The sequence below is a fragment of the Octopus bimaculoides genome, chromosome 9 (genome assembly GCF_046866305.1).
Source record: "Octopus bimaculoides isolate indiv1 chromosome 9, ASM4686630v1, whole genome shotgun sequence".
In the NCBI taxonomy this organism is placed as follows: Eukaryota; Metazoa; Mollusca; class Cephalopoda; order Octopoda; family Octopodidae; genus Octopus; species Octopus bimaculoides.
This window is the reverse complement of record NC_142936.1, coordinates 42,067,848-42,086,407: the sequence shown is the minus strand read 5'-3', so window position 1 is coordinate 42,086,407 and position 18,560 is coordinate 42,067,848. Positions and strand designations below refer to the sequence as shown.

Sequence of the window (18,560 nt, the reverse complement as noted above, 5' to 3'; positions counted from 1 at the left end):
TATTTTATTATAATTGCAAAACAACATCACAGAGGAATTGACATAAACTTAAATAATAAACTGTGATCGGTGAACTGCGAGGTGCCGAGGGATTACTGTACATATATTTTTAACCAGTGATACCATAAAAAAAACATAAACATGTGGAATGATAAAAAAGTAGTTTTTAATTCAAATAAAATTTTGGATCGGTTATTTGGTATTTCAAATCAAAATATTATAGAGTACTATTTATTATTTCTTTTTGTTTATTTATTGGTTTGTTTGTTGGTTAAAAATTCCCATTATCAAGAAAAATAAAACAGGAAGTTGTTCTGCATGCCACTAATAAAATGTTTATACACACTTAATGGTGAGTATTGTCGAGTTACGAGATAATGAAACCTAATGAACCAAAGTAGCGGTTCAATTAAAGCTGATTCACTTTGTTTAACAAAATTACTAATGTTCTTGGGACAGTGTATAACAATAGACACAATAAGGATGTGCTAATCAGTTAGGACATTTGATAGTACTATAAATATTTGTAAAAACATCATAACAGTTAAGACATTGGTGCTACAATAACTGATCAATTAAGACAATGGTGGGCTATGATCAGTTAAAACAGCAGTACAGTTTAAGCACTGGGGTGATGTAAGTGATTAGTTAAGACATTAATATTGGCTTCAAATTTTGGCACAAAGCCAGCAATTTCGGGGGGAGGGGGTTAGTTGATTACATGTGGACCCCAGTTTTCAGCTGGTATTTATTTTATTAACCCTGAAAAGATGAAAAACAAAGTCGACCTCAGCAGAATTTGAACTCAGGACAGACAAAATGCTGCTATTAATATTGATATATTGGTGTTGATCTGTTATGACATTAGTTGTACTATGACTGGTCAGTTATGATGGTGGTGTTATGACTGATCAGGTAAGATATTAGTGGTGTTAAGACTGATCAGATAAGATATACTTCAGTATAGACATTAATAGTGTTATCTCCAATCTATTAACTCATTAGTGGTGCTAAGACTAATCTGTTAAGACTGCTTGATGAACCTTTCAGTAATAGATTGTGTCAGAATTCTCAGTTTTATTATTTGTGTGTAAACTACAGAAAAAAGAAGTTGCCACCCAGTTGATATATTAAGTTCTTTGGTTTGCTTCAGTTTAGATAGCGTTGAATCTGTTGAAGAATTAGAGAAATTCCTAATGTTGATTCAAAACTTATAATCAAGATATCTTGAAGCAAATTTAACAAAAATAAAAGTTTTAGATGACAGAAAAGATGTCAAGATTCTGTTACCATCTGGGAAATGGTCATTCTTGATAAGTAGAAAAGGAAAGAATGCCATATGGCATAATCTATGTAAACTGTTGTTCAGCCACATCTGCAGGATGAGCCTTGGGAAGATTACCTCACCAACTTTTGTGGTGGCAGTGATCTTTGCTCTGGAGAATCCAGCACTGTACACCAAGAAGACATGGGCGAAACAAATTGAAGAAGATCTGAAGTCACAATACCTCGACCTTGAGCATGTTAAGGCCAGTGCCATGAATTAGAAAGTGTGGAATAACATCATCATCAGAATCCATTATCCAGCAGCATATTGGTTGAAAAGACAGCTTCCCCTTCCAGTCAGTAACTAGGGATTTTACTTACTTACATGAGATACAGTGGGATCACATATAAGCTGAGAGGGAAGAAGGATTTTGAAGCAGATGCACAAGAGTTGTTAGCAATAAAAGCACTTGTTATAATAAATTCTTGTAAATATTTAGAAGGACCTTTAGATGTAAATGATAGGGTTCGTTACTGAAGTGACTTTATTACAATGAAAGAGGTTGTTTGGAAGGCATTGTAACCCGACTAAAAGCTGAGAGGAAAAAGTTCAGGAAATTATTGTTTCTGCTAGCAGATGCCTGTGTACAGACTGAAATGTCACAAGTGAACAAAACATGGGCATTAAATATGGTGACATATGCCAAAGTAAGAAGTATATGATTGATCAAGAAGAAAGAAGCAGAGAGAAAAAAAACTGAGTATAAGAGAAATCAGATGACCAAGAGAAAAGACTGAGCTGGTACAGACATGTTATTGTATAAGGAGTATCATGGTGTAATGTAGTGGGAAGACCAAGAACGACACGGAAAGAACAGGTGAAAGTTAATCTCAAGAGAATGACCCTTACAAAGAAGATGACAAAGAGCTCGAGCAAGTGATGAGGTGCTAAATTGAAAAGGACCCATCCAATCCATTCAAGCATGGAGAAAGGGGTGTAAAATGATGATATATGCGAGGGGGTGCTGAAAAGATCCTGGCTTTAAGGGTATCGTGAAAGGCTTGGTTTGAGGCCAAACCTTCCAAGTTCTTTTACAGGGTTTAAAAAAACTGAAGGACTACTGCAATAAGTGTGTAAATCTGAGAGGGGGATATGTTAGATATAATCATAATTAACTGATCCTCCTGTATTTCTTTTACCCAAAGCCACGAACTTTTCAGCATCCCCTCGTATATACATATAACAAGAATAAGAATGGAGAAAATCACATCTTTAATTGGTGATTACACCATACATTACCAATGATTGTTTCTATGGTGCCAGCATATTTAGATACAGTAAAAGGTATTAAATACCAGTGAAGTCTCATTCTTCGAATTTCTTGAAATTATCTTGGATGTTAATTTTACTTGCACTAATTAGTATCTGATTGTTAGGTATAGTCAACCAAATTTGTTTAACACTGAATGCTTTATAGATATCTGTCTGTATTTATTAATCCCTTTTACTTCTTACACACACACATATATGTGGATGTAGGTACTGGCTTGGGAACGAAATTTGTTTAGTGGGTGCAAACCCATGTCCAAAATTCTTACAAAGTCTTATTACATTTTAAAAAAATTTCTTTTTGTTCTTTGTTCTTTGAGAAGAAAACTAACTCTAAGAGACATCTTACAAATCAATTTTTATGCACTGCTTTATAAACCTGACAAGAGTTAAAAGGGGTACAAATTTAAATTTTGCACCCAACAAAAATTTTAGGAGGTGCACTTGCACCCCTTGCACCTCCTGTCCCTGGGTCCATGGGTGTAGGAATGGTTATACAGGTAAAATGTTTGCTGCACAGTGATGTTAATCCAGGTTTGATTCCTTGTTTGGTACTTTGGTAAATGCCTTCTACCATGGTGCGGTGAGGGAAATTTAATAGATGAGAAACCTATGCAGAAGCTTGTGTGTTTGTGTGTGTGTGTGGTGGGGGAGTGTGTATATTGCCAAGGGATTCTTGATAAATTGTTGCATCAAAACAAAATATTTTGTGAGAATGTTCCATGCAAATTTTATCCTTTTACACTATAAAGTTCAACTTAGCCAAAATCTACAATTAATTCCTGATGGCAGTACTCCAGTATGGCCACTGTCTATAATCAGAGTCAGACATTACCAGATTGGAATATTTCCATTGTACCATCACCATATCTGTCAAATTCCTCTCTCTCTTCCAGTTTGGTGTCTGTAGAACTCTAACATTGCTTGTATATGGAAATGTTGCATGTGACATTGTTCACTCTTGAAGGTCATCCATAACCTGGAAAGCCACATCATCAAATATATCTTCTTGCAGAGAGATTTGTGATAAAGAAGAACTCAAGTTCTCAAAGGAAACAACATCATTGATGTCAGAGGTTGAAAATGGTTTCTCCATTGTGCATTTCAATTTTTGGATGATGTTTCGCAGATGAATAAATTTTCGAATCAATAGTTTGTCTTGTTCTTTCATCAGAAGCTGCAAAGAAGAGGAAAGTATAGATATAATACAGATAAATATATACTATCTAAATATGTATTTGTATATATGTACAAATGTGGGCATGTATATGTGTGCATGTGCATATATGTAAGTGTGTATGTATATGTGCATGTATGTATGTGTGTGTGTGTGTGAAAGAGAGTGTGTGTATGTGCACGTATGTGTGTGTGTGTGTGCATATGTGTGTGTGTAATATATCTGCGTATGCAGACATAGGTAATGTCTGCATTCACAGATGGCTGAGTGGTTTAAATGTTTGCTTCCAAGCTATAGGGTTTCAGGCTCAGTCCTCCACAGAGCCTTGGTCAAGTATCTTCTACTACTATAGTCACAGGCCAACCAAAGCCTTGAGAGTGGATTTGACAGATGGAAACTGAAAGAAGCCTATAACTTTGTTTTCTACCATCGTACATGAACCTCATATTTCCTTCCTCCCACCACTACCACCATTTTCATTGCTTGCACACACACACACACACAGAATGTGTGTGTGTGTGTGTGTGTGCGTTTTAGCCTCTTGGGTTACCATGTATATTCAAATCCAAACTCTGGTCCTTCAGATATTGTATTTCTTATACATTCTATAGTCTTCTTTATCTACATGACTATAAACCTTTTATCTGTAACTTGTATTACAGCCGCAAGCTATTTCTAAACTCCACTTTCTTTCTGGGTTCCACCACAGCTCTGCATATCACACCTGGAGCACTGATTTAAGCACAATCTCACCCCTTGTAGTTCCCACCTCTGTTTCAGTTCCACAAACTTCTCTACTCCCTTCCATCGAGTCTTGTCATTTATTCATGTCTTTTTCATGTGTTACACTATCCACTTAATTTATTCTCAGCTCTCTGAAATTAGACCATGACATTGGTTAGTTGCATCTCCTCCTATCCATCTGCATCTCCCTTCTTTCTTCATTCTTATAGCCCTTTACATCCTCCAACTCAACCAACAGTCGTTTGACTCCCTGTTACAGGTTCTATCACCTCAACCTCACTACCATCTCTACCATCTCTATTGCTTTTGCATTCATTGTACTTTCGGTAATCTTTCAGTTTAGGGTGTTTAAGAAAGTAAATAAAAATGAAGCCTAAATGGCAGCATCTACACTCACAAAGGGATTGTGCACCATGAGAACTTAGTGGATCCCACAAATGGGGACATCCACACGCAAGATATAGAGAATATGTGGATGCGGGTGAAAAGAAAATTATGGCGACAATTTGGAACGTTGGACAATTTATTTGTGTCATATTTACACAAATTCATATGGAGAAATTCTGTTTCAAAGAAAAGACTTTCCTTCACTTTTTAGTGGCTATAGCCCAGCTCTATGCTGTTTAATAGTTGACTTATTTACCCCCCCCCCTTGTTATTTCCCCCCTTTCATTTTTATTTACTTTTTTAAACACATCTAAGTTGAAAGAGTACTGTACTTTAATATGTAGTTGTAATCCTCTCTATAAGTTAGCATTAATTCTTTAGTATTTAAACAAGCCATATCCAGCCAAAATATTCTACCTGTTTTAAGTTCAAACTGGCTAGATGTAGCCTCTGACACCTATCCTACAATGTCATTTCTTAAAAATGAACAATCACAGCATTGAAATCTTGAAGCTATAAGATAATGCATGATTAATTCAAAACAATGTAAGTAAATAAGCAATACATTTGACTGAATAATCCTAATGTTAAAGGATTAAGTCCATGTTAAGAATCTCCATGTCTTACTCCTCACTGCATCAGTGGCATAGTTAATAGCAAAACAAGGGGAGTGACCACTTCCACTGAGTACATTTTTCAAAATTGGCACCTTTTCAACAACGTTTTTTAAGTCTTTAGCTCACTTGTGTGATAAAAGTCAAATATCTTTCTTTTTTTCATCAATCACATAACCTTGAAAGAACTTTCTGTAGTCATTACTTTATTTTACCAACTTCCTGTGTTTTTGAAATGTCTGCTTAATCACCTGTGATGTGTTGGTGGCCTCTGATATCTGAAGAACCAAAACAAACTCTGCCATCATAACCTCTTGACACTGGACAATCCCATGGAGTTTCATCTCTTTCTTGTCATACCTACATCAGTAGTTGTAAGTTTCATACATAGTGACATTGTTACTGAAACATGAAATTAATGAATGTAGGATACAATTAAGTATATTATAATTAATGAAATATTTCATGTAGTATGAGAAAAATGAGTTTAAAATTGTTTGGTGTGTGTAAAAACAACACTTCCTTTCTCCAACCTTAGATTCGAAACTGAATCTAAGGATTCTCGCTTGTCTCTAATTGGTTAAAATGCCTTTTATGTTCATATTTTGGTCCTTTTATCACGTACATCACATTACCTAGACGTCCAGTTATATTACCTTGTTCCCAGTCCTGTTTTCCATTTTTATACATTTTAAAATACACTTCATCACCTGTGTTAAAAAATTTCATTCTACTTCCCGAATTTTGAATTTTCCCTTTCCTACTTGGCAGCAATTTGTCAAACACAGAACAAATCTTTCTGGAGAACTTCAAATCTGCAGGTGACCTACCCGACTCTGTATTTGGATTCAGTGTTATTCGGTACACCTGTAAGAACTTTGTCATATTTCTATCTTTAAAAGCTTCCCTTCTGGTCTCTCTTAAGGCTCTCTTGAATGTGTTGACGAATCTTTCCACTAATCCATTTGACTTTGGATGGTTAACACATGCTTCATCTAGACTGACTTACAGAATTTTTCAAACTCCTTCATTGTGAATTGTGTGCCATTATCTGACACGATTGTAACAATTTTTCCAAGAAGTCAATAGTCACATTTGTGGTTGGCCTTGAACAATTACACACTTCAGGCCATTTTAGACAGCTATCCACCACGATGATATGATAAGAGTCATTTATTGGTCCTGCAAAATCCAAATGCTGTCTAGACCATGCTGAATCCGTTTTTGCCACGGTTGTATCTGCAATGGGGGTGCCTTTCCTGCCATAGCGCATCCCCTACATTGTTTTACCAGTCTCTCAATTTGTTTGTCCATATTCAGCCAATGCACGCAACTCCTCATGAGGCTTTTCATCTGGGCAATCCCCGGATGTCCTACATGGAAGTCTTTCAATATTCTCTTTTGCAGTGCTTCAGGTATTACCTCCCTTTGTGCATATGATACTACATCATCACATACTGAATAATATCTTGAACTTGCGTTCTGCTCATTTATATTATCTTTCGTCTTACTTTCCAACAACATTTTAAAAATCTTGTTTATGAACATATCTTTTTCCAATTTTAATTTAATTTCTTCTAGTGTTACCAGCAAATTACGTACTACATTGCACAAAATGTTCTTCAGTTCCATTTCTAGTTTTAACGATGCAATCACCATGTTTTCAAAAGGTTCCTTATATTTTGGAATTAGAATTAGCCAAGACAACCTGTCTGCATGTCTCATATCCTTTGATGGCAAAAACTCCATCTGAAAATCATAGTTCAACAGGGTAGTCCCCAGCACTGTAAATGGTTTACTGAATGTGTGGGGATACCCTTTTTTGAAGTGAGAATAGACAGTAACGGTTGGTGATCAGTCTGCAGTGTAAGCTTCCTACTGTGTAAAAATTTATGGAATTTCTTTACTGCAAAAATTAATGATAATGTCTCCTTTTAGATCTGGCTGTAGTTTTTTCCTGTTACTAGGAGGACTCTTGATGCATGTGCAACAGCTTTGATTTTACCATCATTAAATTTACGCAATATCACAGCTCCTATACCATATTCACTGGCATCCAATGACACAATTATTTTCAGGTTTGGGTCGAAATGAGTTAATGATAACTCTGATGTTAACCTCTTTTTTAATTCCTCGAATGCTTTCTGACATTCCTTTGTCCAGTCCCATTTCGAGTCCTTCTTTAGCAAATTATTCAACGGAGCTCTTAGCTCATACATTTTAGGTATGTACAGCTGGTAATAACTTACTACACCTAAAAATGCTTGTGATGTTGTTTTCTTAGTGAGAGCAGGCATATTTTTTATTGTGTCAACCCTAGAAGGGTCCAATTTTTGTCTGTTCTCATTGATCACCTGTCCCAAGTACTTTATTTTTGTTAAAAAAAATCCCATTTATTTTCACTTACTTTAAATCCATAGTCACTTATTCTTTTAAAAACATTTTTTATACGTTCAATATGCTGGTCTCACGATTCACTTTTGATCAATATGTCATCCAAGAATGGGACTGCAAACTCACAGCCTGGTAGCGTAGTGTCCATCACTTGCTGAAATATTGCTAGTGTGACCTTAACTCCAAATGGCAGTCTTTTGAAATGGTACAGACCTTTATGAGTATTAATTGTTAATACTTTAACACATTCCTCATCTACCAGTAATTGGAGGTAGGCCTCTGACAAATCCAGTTTGGAAAAAATTTTCCCACCATTGCTCTTAGCAAATATTTCTTCTGGCCTTGGAAGCAGGTAATTGAAATTTTTTTTAACAATCATTAAGACCTGTTGAGAAGTCCACACATACTCTGTTGTTTTCCTTATATATATATATATATATATATATATATATATATATATATATATATATATATATTTGTTCATATGATGATATCTCCACAATGTGTTGATGATGAGAAAAACATGTAATCGCTACCAATATAGCAAGAGATTTCTCCGCAAGAGTCTAAAGTAGACTCCTTAAGGATCGTTCTCCTTGGTTATATATCCAAAATTTAAATTTAAAAGAGAGTTTTGACACTGATATCCATTATTATTGAGATTTATTCCTATGTCAACATTTCTGTATAAGGATATATTTAACTGTCAAATTCAAGTCAAACATATAATTTACCTTACACATCTTCAGGGAAAAAAGGTAAAGAACAAAAAGTAAACACCAAAAACATCGTCTCTAAGTCCAGTTCATTTATCTAAGGAGGAATTTATTTAACGAGTTATTTAAGGAGAAATTTGAATATGAACTGGACTTAGAGACGATGTTTTTGGTGTTTACTTTTTGTTCTTTACCTTTTTCCCTGAAGATGTGTAATGTAAATTATATGTTTGACTTGAATTTGACAGTTAAATATAGCCTTATACAGAAATGTTGACATAGGAATAAATTTCAATAATAATGGATATCAGCGTCAAAACTCTCTTTTAAATTTAAATTTTGGATATATATATATACAGTAGAAACTGTCCACACTGAAACCTCGACGCCACTGTTGTATCAGTGATGATATTGTTTGAATCCTTGTCATCACTGTTGTATCGTATGTTCGACATATGATGTGACGGGATAATAAATAATATCCTCGCAAATCGTTTTACTCAAGATACACAATACTTGTAATTGCACTCAACAATATGCAACTCTCGGCTTTACACAGCTCACCGACTCTCTCCCCACACTCTCTGCGCATGTCCATTTATATTGTGGCACAGTCCATTAGGAGCCAACCAAATAGGGGTGTTCTACTTTCACACAACAGTTAGCTTGAATTTTATCTATCATCTATTATCAAGACGACGGTGTAGATTGTGCGCACGTGTGTGCGTGTTTGTGTATACACACACACACACACACACATACACACACGCACAAATATATAAATACACATATATTTGTGTACATACATACATATGTGTGTTTGTATACACACACACACACACGTGTGTGCTTGTGTGTGTATGTGTGTATATATATATATATATATATATATATATATATATATGTACGTATGCATATATATATATATATATATATATATATACATACATATATCTAAATACACACACGCACACACACACAAGCATGCACGCAGTCACACACACACACACACACACACAGCCTACTTAACTTATACATACATTGCTGCTGTACTGGACACATACTGGGTTTCATATCTCCAGAAAAATAAACCATTAATCATTCTTATTACTGTTGCTGTTACTTTCATTGTACTTGTTAGTGATGGTAAAAGTGGTGGTGGTGGTGGTGGTGATAGCAGTGATTGTCATGGTGATAATAGTTTTTGAGCTGTAGTAGTAGTAGTAGTAGTAGTAGTGGTGGTGGTGGTGGTGGTGGTAGTGGTGGTGGTGGTGGTGGTTTGGTGGTGGTGGTGGTGGTCGCGGCAGCGATGGTGGTGGTGGCGGCGGCGTTGGAGGTGATTGCTATAGTAGTGGTGTGGGCAGGTGGGTGGGTAACAACGATGATGCTGACAATGGTGATGATGGTGATGATGGTGTTGAAGACAGCAGTGAAAACAACAGACGCTGATTACGATGATGAGGAGAATGTTAACCCTTTTGTAACCAGTGGAGGACTGATGGTTACGTGTCAGGACCGGAAGCAATGGAGCAAGTGATGTCAGTAGGGGATTCGATCTCTCTTCTTCATCCTACCAGTCACTGCCATAATCATTGCCACAACATCACATGTGTTGTTCTGTGTCAACATTCGTGTCTTCCCTACCAAATTGTTCACTGACACGGCGCTGATGTTCAGCAATTGCTGCAATTTCATTGAGATTTGGTCGAGGAATCCAGTCATGAAAGCCAGTAGGAGGTGGTAACAGTGTCAGGGAAGCCAACGATGGTGGAAGCAGAGAGGTTGTGAGGCTGGTGGTGGTGGTGGTGATGATGATGATGATGATGATGATGATGGTAACGAAGACTAAAAATTAACTGAAGAGTAATGAAATGCAGGGAAGTACTTTCTAAGTAAGGTTACCTTTTTTGAGTCATGCTGACTCATAAGGGTGGGTTTCCTGGTTTCTGCGGCATATAAATTCCCCACCTGGATGGGATGCTGGTCTGTCAAGTCCATCACAGGAGTAATCATTTTTGCCAGCTGAGTGAACTGGAGCAATGTGAAATGAAGTGTTTTGATCAAGAACACATGTCACTCAGTGCAGGAATTGAAACCACAATCTTCTGATCATGAGTCCAACACCCTAACCGCTAAGCCACAGCCCTCCACAAAGTAGGGAAATGGATCAAAAACACAGGTTACAAAGAATCAATGAATAAAATCAAGCAGTGAAATGCCTTACAAACACTCACTCACACACACACACACACACACACACACACACGTATACACTCACATAAATACACATATATATATGTACTCATGAACCATGCAACCCATGCTAGCATGGAAGGCGGACGTTAAACAATGATGTGGATGATGATCATCATCATCGCTTTTATGTTTGCTTTTCCATGCTGGCATGGGGTGGCTGGGACTTTTTTTATGCAATTCTTTACAGCTGCATGTTCTTCTTGACACCAACTCTTTTAGTGACTTTCACAACATACAGAGACATGATGTATCTATTCTGAAATCAGTATGCGCAGATTTACATACATATATCATCATTATCATCATCATCATTTAACATCGGTTTTCCTTGCTGGCATGGGTTGGATAGTCTGATAGAAACTGGCAAATCAGTGAGCTGCACCAGGCTCCATTTGTTTGTTTTAGCATGGTTTCTATGGTTGGATGCCCTTCTTAACACCAACCACTTTACAGAGTGTGCTAGGTGCTTTTTATGTGACACCAGCACAAGTGCTTTTTACATGGCACCAGATCAAACATGTGTGTGTATACATATATATTTGTATATATGTATATATATATATATATATATATATATATATATATATATATATATATATATATATATACAAACGTTGCCATACGGTTTCACCAGTCCTCAGTCAAATCGTCCAACCCATGCTAGCATGGAAAGCGGACGTTAAACGATGATGATGATGATGATGATGATATGAGTTTATGCATATATATGTACATGTATGTACATACCTTCATCTACATGTACATATAGATACATAACTGGGTACATGACGTGGCAAAAGAACATGGACAAAACGATAAACAAAGTACAACAAACAAGCAAGCCACATAGAAATATCTCCTTCATCAGCTGCCACCATTAAAACACCAGCGTTTCGAAGAATTAGGGCAGTACGCATCGTTGAAATGGTTCTTCCCACGAACACAAATTAAATTATTTTCGTGGAGGGTAGTGGCGGACGGAAAACAAGACAGGAAAATGAAACGGTGAATAAACGAACAAGCAAAAAGGCTGTACAGCCAGACGTGGTGTGATGGGTAAACTGTCGCTATTTTATATTTTTAATTTTGTGCTTGTGCATTGTTTGTTTTTGATTTTTTCAGCTACACAATATAGTAGGGTCAATTAGGTACCATCTGAGAGAAAAACAACTCCACGACATAATTCACTCTGACAGAAATTTGGAAACAATATGCTGTGCTGCTTGGCATTCATGCCGGAAGCTCCAATATGAACATTTCAGAACGCCTGGGTGTCAATCTGAGGACATTTACCGAAAGTAATAAAAATCAAACATACAGTCAACATCATGGTGTTTGGGAGTGACTACTTGTGATGGCGACATTATGCCTCCATTTATCTTCCCACATGGTCTCAGATTCAACACAGAGGCCTACATCAAGTGCCTAGAGAAGTACTGCCCTGGGTCAAGAGGGTGGCTGCTGGAAGACTTGATGTCTGGCAACAGGACTCTACACCATACCACACAAGCAGGAGAACTCAGTCATGGCTGTTAGATAATTTCTGCGACCACATCACCCTTAACATCTGGCTACCTAATCCCCCCCAGACTAGTAGAAAAAGTGGAGGAGGAAGAGGAAGAAGTAGGGAAAGGGGGAAGGAGGAAGAGGAAAGGGAAAAGGAGGAAGTAGAGCAAGAAGAGGAGGAATAAGAGGAAGTAGAGAAAGAGAGGGAGGAGGAGGAGGAGGATTACGATGAAGAGGAGGAGGAAGATGGGGAGGAAGGGGGGAGGAAGAGGGGGAGGCAGAAGAGGAGAAAGAAGAGGTAGAAAATGTGGAGGTAGAAGAGAAGGGGTTAGGGAGAGGAGGAGGAGGTAATGGTTGTGGTCTAATCTGCAAGGAAGAAGAAGAAATAGAGAAAGGGGGAGGAGGAAGAAGAGGAAGCAGAGAGAGGGAGGACGACGACGAAAAGGAAGAGGAGGAGGAGGACGAAAAGGAAGAGGAGGAGGAGGACGAAAAGGAAGAGGAGGAGGAGGACGAAAAGGAAGAGGAGGAGGAAGAAGATGATGATGAAGAGGAGGAGGAAAATGGGGAGGAAGAGGGGGAGGCAGAAGTTGAGAAGGAAGAGGTAGAAAAGGTGGAGGTAGAAGAGATGGGGAAGAGGATGGAAGGAGGAGGTAATGGCGGTGGTCTAATCTGCAAAGAAGAAGTAGAGAAAGGGGGAGGAGGAGCAAGAGGAAGAAGAGGAAGTAGAGAGAGGGAGGAGGAAGAGGAGGACGAAAAAGAAGAGGAGGATGAGGATGAAGAGGAGGATGAGGATGAAGAGGGGGGAGGAGGGGGGGAGGAGGAGGGGGAGGCAGAAGTGGAGAAAGAAGAGGCAGAAAAGGAGGAGGAAGAAAAGAAGGGGAAGAGGAGAGAAGGAGGAGGTGATGGTGGTGGTCTAATCTCTGTGAAGTAGTTTTTAATTATATTAACAAAATATATTGACAAAGTGGGTCAGACTTACTGACCTCTTAACATAATCTGTCTTTTTCACACCACACAAACGCAGACACACACACACAACACACACACACATACACACACATGCACACACACATACACACATTCATGCAGACTAACATTCTGACAACCAGACAGACAGCTAGAACTCTGTCTGGAGGTCACTCAGCCTTTAATCCAATCAAAAAGCAAGACACAAGAAGCCAGGCTAGTTATCAAGCCATAGCCTGTCCTTCATGAAGTTAGTGAAGCAAACACTGGTGACTAATGGTCATTTTAAAGAGAAACAATAAAAAAATCTGCTATCTTTGTTCTTGTTTCAGTCACTGGACTGTGGCCATGCTGGCCCACAGCCTTCAGGGCTTTTTAGCCAAATGAATTGACCTCAGTACTTATTTTGTTAAGCCTGGTACTTATTCTATCGATCTCTCTTACTGATCTGCTAAGTTGCAAATAAACCAACACCAGTTGTCAAATAGTGGTGATATGAGGAAGAACACAAACAAGCACACACACTTAGATATATATACATCTGTGTACACATGTATACATATGTATGCATGTATGTGTGTGTATATATATATATATATATATATATATATATATATATATAATTTTTTTTTTTCTGGAGAATATTTTTCTTTGTGGTCGGGTCGTTGATGACCTCTTTCTAGCATATTGGATGTCCACTTAGTGGTCATCCCTTATTATACGCATGTAAATTATATATATATATGTATATGTATGTATATGTGTATTATGTGTATATACACGTAGGAGTGGCTGTGTGGTAAGTAGCTTGCTTACCAACCACATGGTTCCGGGTTCAGTCCCACTGCGTGGCACCTTGGGCAAGTGCCTTCTACTATAGCCTCGGGCCGACCAAAGCCTTGTGAGTGGATTTGGTAGACGGAAACTGAAAGAAGCCCGTCGTATATATGTATATATATATGTGTATGTGTGTATATGTTGTGTATCTGTGTTTGTCCCCCCAACATCGCTTGACAACCGATGCTGGAGTGCTTAGGTCTCCGTAACTTAGCGGTTCGGCAAAAAGAACCGATAGAATAAGTACTAGGCTTACAAAGAATAAGTCCTGGGGTCGATTTGATTCGACTAAAAGGCGGTGCTCCAGCATGGCCGCAGTCAAATGACTGAAACAAGTAAAAGAGTAAAAGAATAAAAGAATACATACATATGTGTGTGCGTGAAGGTGCATGGCTTAGTGGTTAGGGTATGTGAGTTCAGTTCCCAACAACGCATTGTGTCCTTGAGCAAGACATTTTCACATTATTCTAGTCCACTCAGCTGGCAAAAATGAGTAGTACTTGTATTTTAAAAGGGCCAGCTTTGTCACATTCTGTGTGATGCTGAATCTCCCTGAGAACTATATTAAGGGTACACATGTGTGTGGAATGCTCAGCCACATACCCATTAATTTCACGAGCAGGCTGTTCTGTTGATTGGATCAACTGGAACCCTTGTCATTGTAACCAACGGAGTACAAGTAGTAGTAGTATATATATATATATATATATATATATATATATATATTTATATATAATGATATAGACACATCATCTCTTATACTTTAGCCTGGTGTTTCTCAACCTATTTTGTCCCAGGCCCCACAATAGCTTTCCACTGGTGGTTTGACAAAAAAAAGAAAACAAATTTATGTGGCAAGCTGACAGAATTGTTAGCACAATGGGGAAAACGTTTAGCAGTATTTCGTCTGTCTTCATGTTCTGAGTTCAACTTTGCCTTTCAACCTTTTGGGGTTGATGAAATAAGTACGTGGTGATCACGGGGGGGGGGGGGGGGGGGGTCGATTTAATGAATTTGGCTCATCCTCGAAAACTGTTGGCTTTGTGCCAAAATCTGAAACCAATATTTTTTCACAATTATTTAATACAAAAAGTCTACCGGTAACTGTTTTTATTAAGTACTGAGTATTGATTTTTTATAATTATATTCTTTCCTTAACCCTTTAGCATTCAGATTAATTCATCAAACATAGTACTTGTTCACATTTTAAAAAATTAATCATGGAGTATCTTGTAACTTCAAGATTTTGAATATGTGACTGTTTATTTTTAGAATCACATCGTAGGGTAAGTGTGAGAGGTTGGATCTGGCCAGTTTCAACATAAAACATGTACAATATTTGGGCCAGATATGGCCAGTTTAAACACTAAAGGGTTAAAGAAATGTCTGCACTAGAGCATTAGAATAGTGCTTAGCTGGAGAAATTGACTTGGCTAGGCTGAGTATAGGTGTAGTATGTTTGCTATGGAAAAAGATTTTCACAATTCTATGTTACACTAAAAAAAAAAAATTTTTAATGGGGATCCCATGTCCCACAACAATTTTCTCAGGTCCCACCAGTGAGGGAATATGTCCAAAGTTGGGAATCACTGCTTTAACCCCTTATCCACCGACATAAAGCTGACTCCCACTACCTCTCTCAGGGTTTGAGGTCTTTGCGAGGTGCATGGTAACTTCAATAACACTGGTGGCATGAAAAAATGCATTCAGTGCACACTAGAGAAAGTGGTTGGTATTTGGAAGGGCATCTTGCTGTAGAAACCGTGCCAAAGCAGTCAATGAAAAACAATGTTGTTTTTGGATCCATTGGATCCTGTCAACCCATGGACATTACATGATGATGATGGTGATGATGATGATGATGATGATGATGACAACGATGATGATGCCTATTGCCTATTTTATACCCACACATCTTGCCATCATCTCCTCTCTGATCCGTTGCACCTATTCTACATGCTCTCATCTACCCATCTTCTCTTTCCCTTCTCACTGCACCATTTCACCCATAATTGACAGAAAAATCACTCAGTATGTACATACTGAGTATCACCTCTGGATGAAAGGCAAAGTTGACCCCAGTCGGTTTTCAACTTCAAATGTGAAGAGTTGGGAGAAATACCACTAAGCACTTAGTCTTACATGCTAACTGACTTTCCTAGTTCACCATCTTTTCTCACATTTAATTATGCAAATCTAAGTAAGGTAAGCATTTGTGATTCACAATGTTCAAGGTCAACATTTATAATATTGTTATGCATTTGGCTATTACAACAGCTTCTGTTCTTTTGGACTAATTAGTAAATTATCACCTCCACCTTCAGCCACTTAACACATTTATCCCTCCTTCACCTCCACTTCTCCCCCTCCTCCTCCTCCTCTTCCTCCTCACTGACCTGACAATTTCACTAACCACTTCATGCAAGCCCTCCTCACGTTCAAAGTAAATCTGAACCACATCAATCTCACAAGTCCTGGAGCACCTGCAAAAATCAAGGACTCAGCCAGTCACCTTGTCTAAGCCACTGTGGCTGTGTAGTAAGAAGCTTGCTTCCCAACCACATGGTTCCGGGTTCAGTCCTACTACACGACACCTTATATATATATGAGGGGATGCTAAAAAGTTCCTGACTTTAAGTGTATTGCTAAAGGCCTGGCTGGAGGCCTAACCTGAGTTTTTTTACAGGGTTAGAAAAATTGAAGGACTGCTGCAATAAGTGTGTGAATCTGAGAGGAGAATATGTTGAATAAAATCATAATTAACTGATCTTCTTATATTTTCTTTTACTCAATGCCAGGAACTTTTAAGCATTCCCACATATATATATTGACATTTAAGCATGTAAAACACTTCATTTCATATTGCTTCAGTTCACTCAAGCTGGTAAAAGTGAGTAATCCTGCGATGGACTGTCGTCCCATCTAGAGAGTGATATATATGCCAGATAAACCAGGAAATTGGCCTTATGCTTCTTATGGAGTAATGTGGATGAACTAACTAACTATGTATATATGTAAATATCATCATCATCATCATTTAATGTCCACTTTCCATGCTGGCATGAGTTGGATGGTTTGACTGAGGACTGGCAAACCAAACCTTCCAACCCATGCCAGCATGGAAAGCAGATGTTAAACAATGATGATGATTATGATGATATGTACATATAAGCATAGTTAGTTAGTTAGTTTATCCACATTACTCCATAAATATATATGCATGCATGTGAATGTGTTTGTGTCTTCTTGTCTTGACGATATATGACAATGATGTTCATTGTAAACAAATGTTACTGTCAGGCAAGCGGTGTCATGAATTTATAATCTTCTGGAAAAACAAAAGACAAAAAAAAAAAAAATACATCCAACTATGATGAAATATTTTTCTACCTTGCTTGGAAACAAGTGAAGATTGTTGACAGGAAAGGCATCCAGTTTGTAGAAAAATCTACATTACTAAATTTTACCTGCACCATGCAAGTGTGGAAAAATGAAGGTTAACCCTTTAGCATTCAGATACTTTATCAAATAGAATGCTTATTTATTGACATTGTCTTGAATTAGTCATGCATTTATTATCTAGCAGCTTCAAGATTTTGATGATGTAATTGTTTTATTTTTAGAATGACATTGTAGGATAGGCGTGAGAGGTTGGATCTGGCCAATACAAACATAAAGCAGGTAGAATGCTTGGGCTGGATATGGCTGATTATTTTTAGAACCACATTGTAAGGTAGATGTGAGAGGCTGGTTAAACAAGTGATGATGGGAAGGATGATGATGATGACAATGATGATGATGATGACAATGATGATGATGATGATGATGATGATGGTAGTGGTGGCGGTTGGAATGATGATGATGATGATGATTGTCTGGTACCCTAACAATTCTATGCCAATACAAAACCATGTAAAGAACTCATAACATAAGAGAGTTGCCTAACCCTTTAGCATTCAAACTGATCTTTAGCATTCAAACTATTTTATGTTCAAATAAAACTGACCAGATCTGGTCTCTCACACCTACCTGACAATATCATTCAAATCATAAACAACCACATCATTGAAATCCCAAAGGTAGGAGATAATTTATGATTAATTCAAAAGTATGTCAGGGAATATGTATAACGTTTGACAGAAAAATCTGATTGCTAAATTGGTTAATTTATCCATCTTACTCACCATTTCTTGTTGAATCCACTTCAATGCATGAGAAATGTCTTTCTCACGAGATTCCATGTCGTTTGCAATAGAATTCTTGTCTAGTTCAGTTTTTTTGGTCTGTCCCATTGTATGGTTGGTCAGTACATATCGTAACGGAAGTCCAACTTCCTTACAAACTACTCCAGATGTCACATCTACACC

General features: G+C 37.7%; 1 protein-coding gene across 1 annotated transcript in view; it reads right to left on the bottom strand.

The window, feature by feature from the left end:
* Positions 1 to 147: 147 nt before the first annotated feature.
* Positions 148 to 18,560, bottom strand: part of LOC106872550 (uncharacterized) — a 24,271-nt gene continuing 5,858 nt past the window's right edge. Inside the window, exons 3-4 of the mRNA XM_052970655.2 lie at positions 18,378 to 18,560; positions 148 to 3,773 (exon numbers count right to left, since the gene is read on the bottom strand). The exon at positions 18,378 to 18,560 is cut by the window's right edge and continues 1,843 nt beyond it. Coding sequence (XP_052826615.2) covers positions 3,552 to 3,773; positions 18,378 to 18,560 — 405 coding nt within the window. The 3' untranslated portion in view covers positions 148 to 3,551. The remainder of the gene's footprint in view (positions 3,774 to 18,377) is intronic.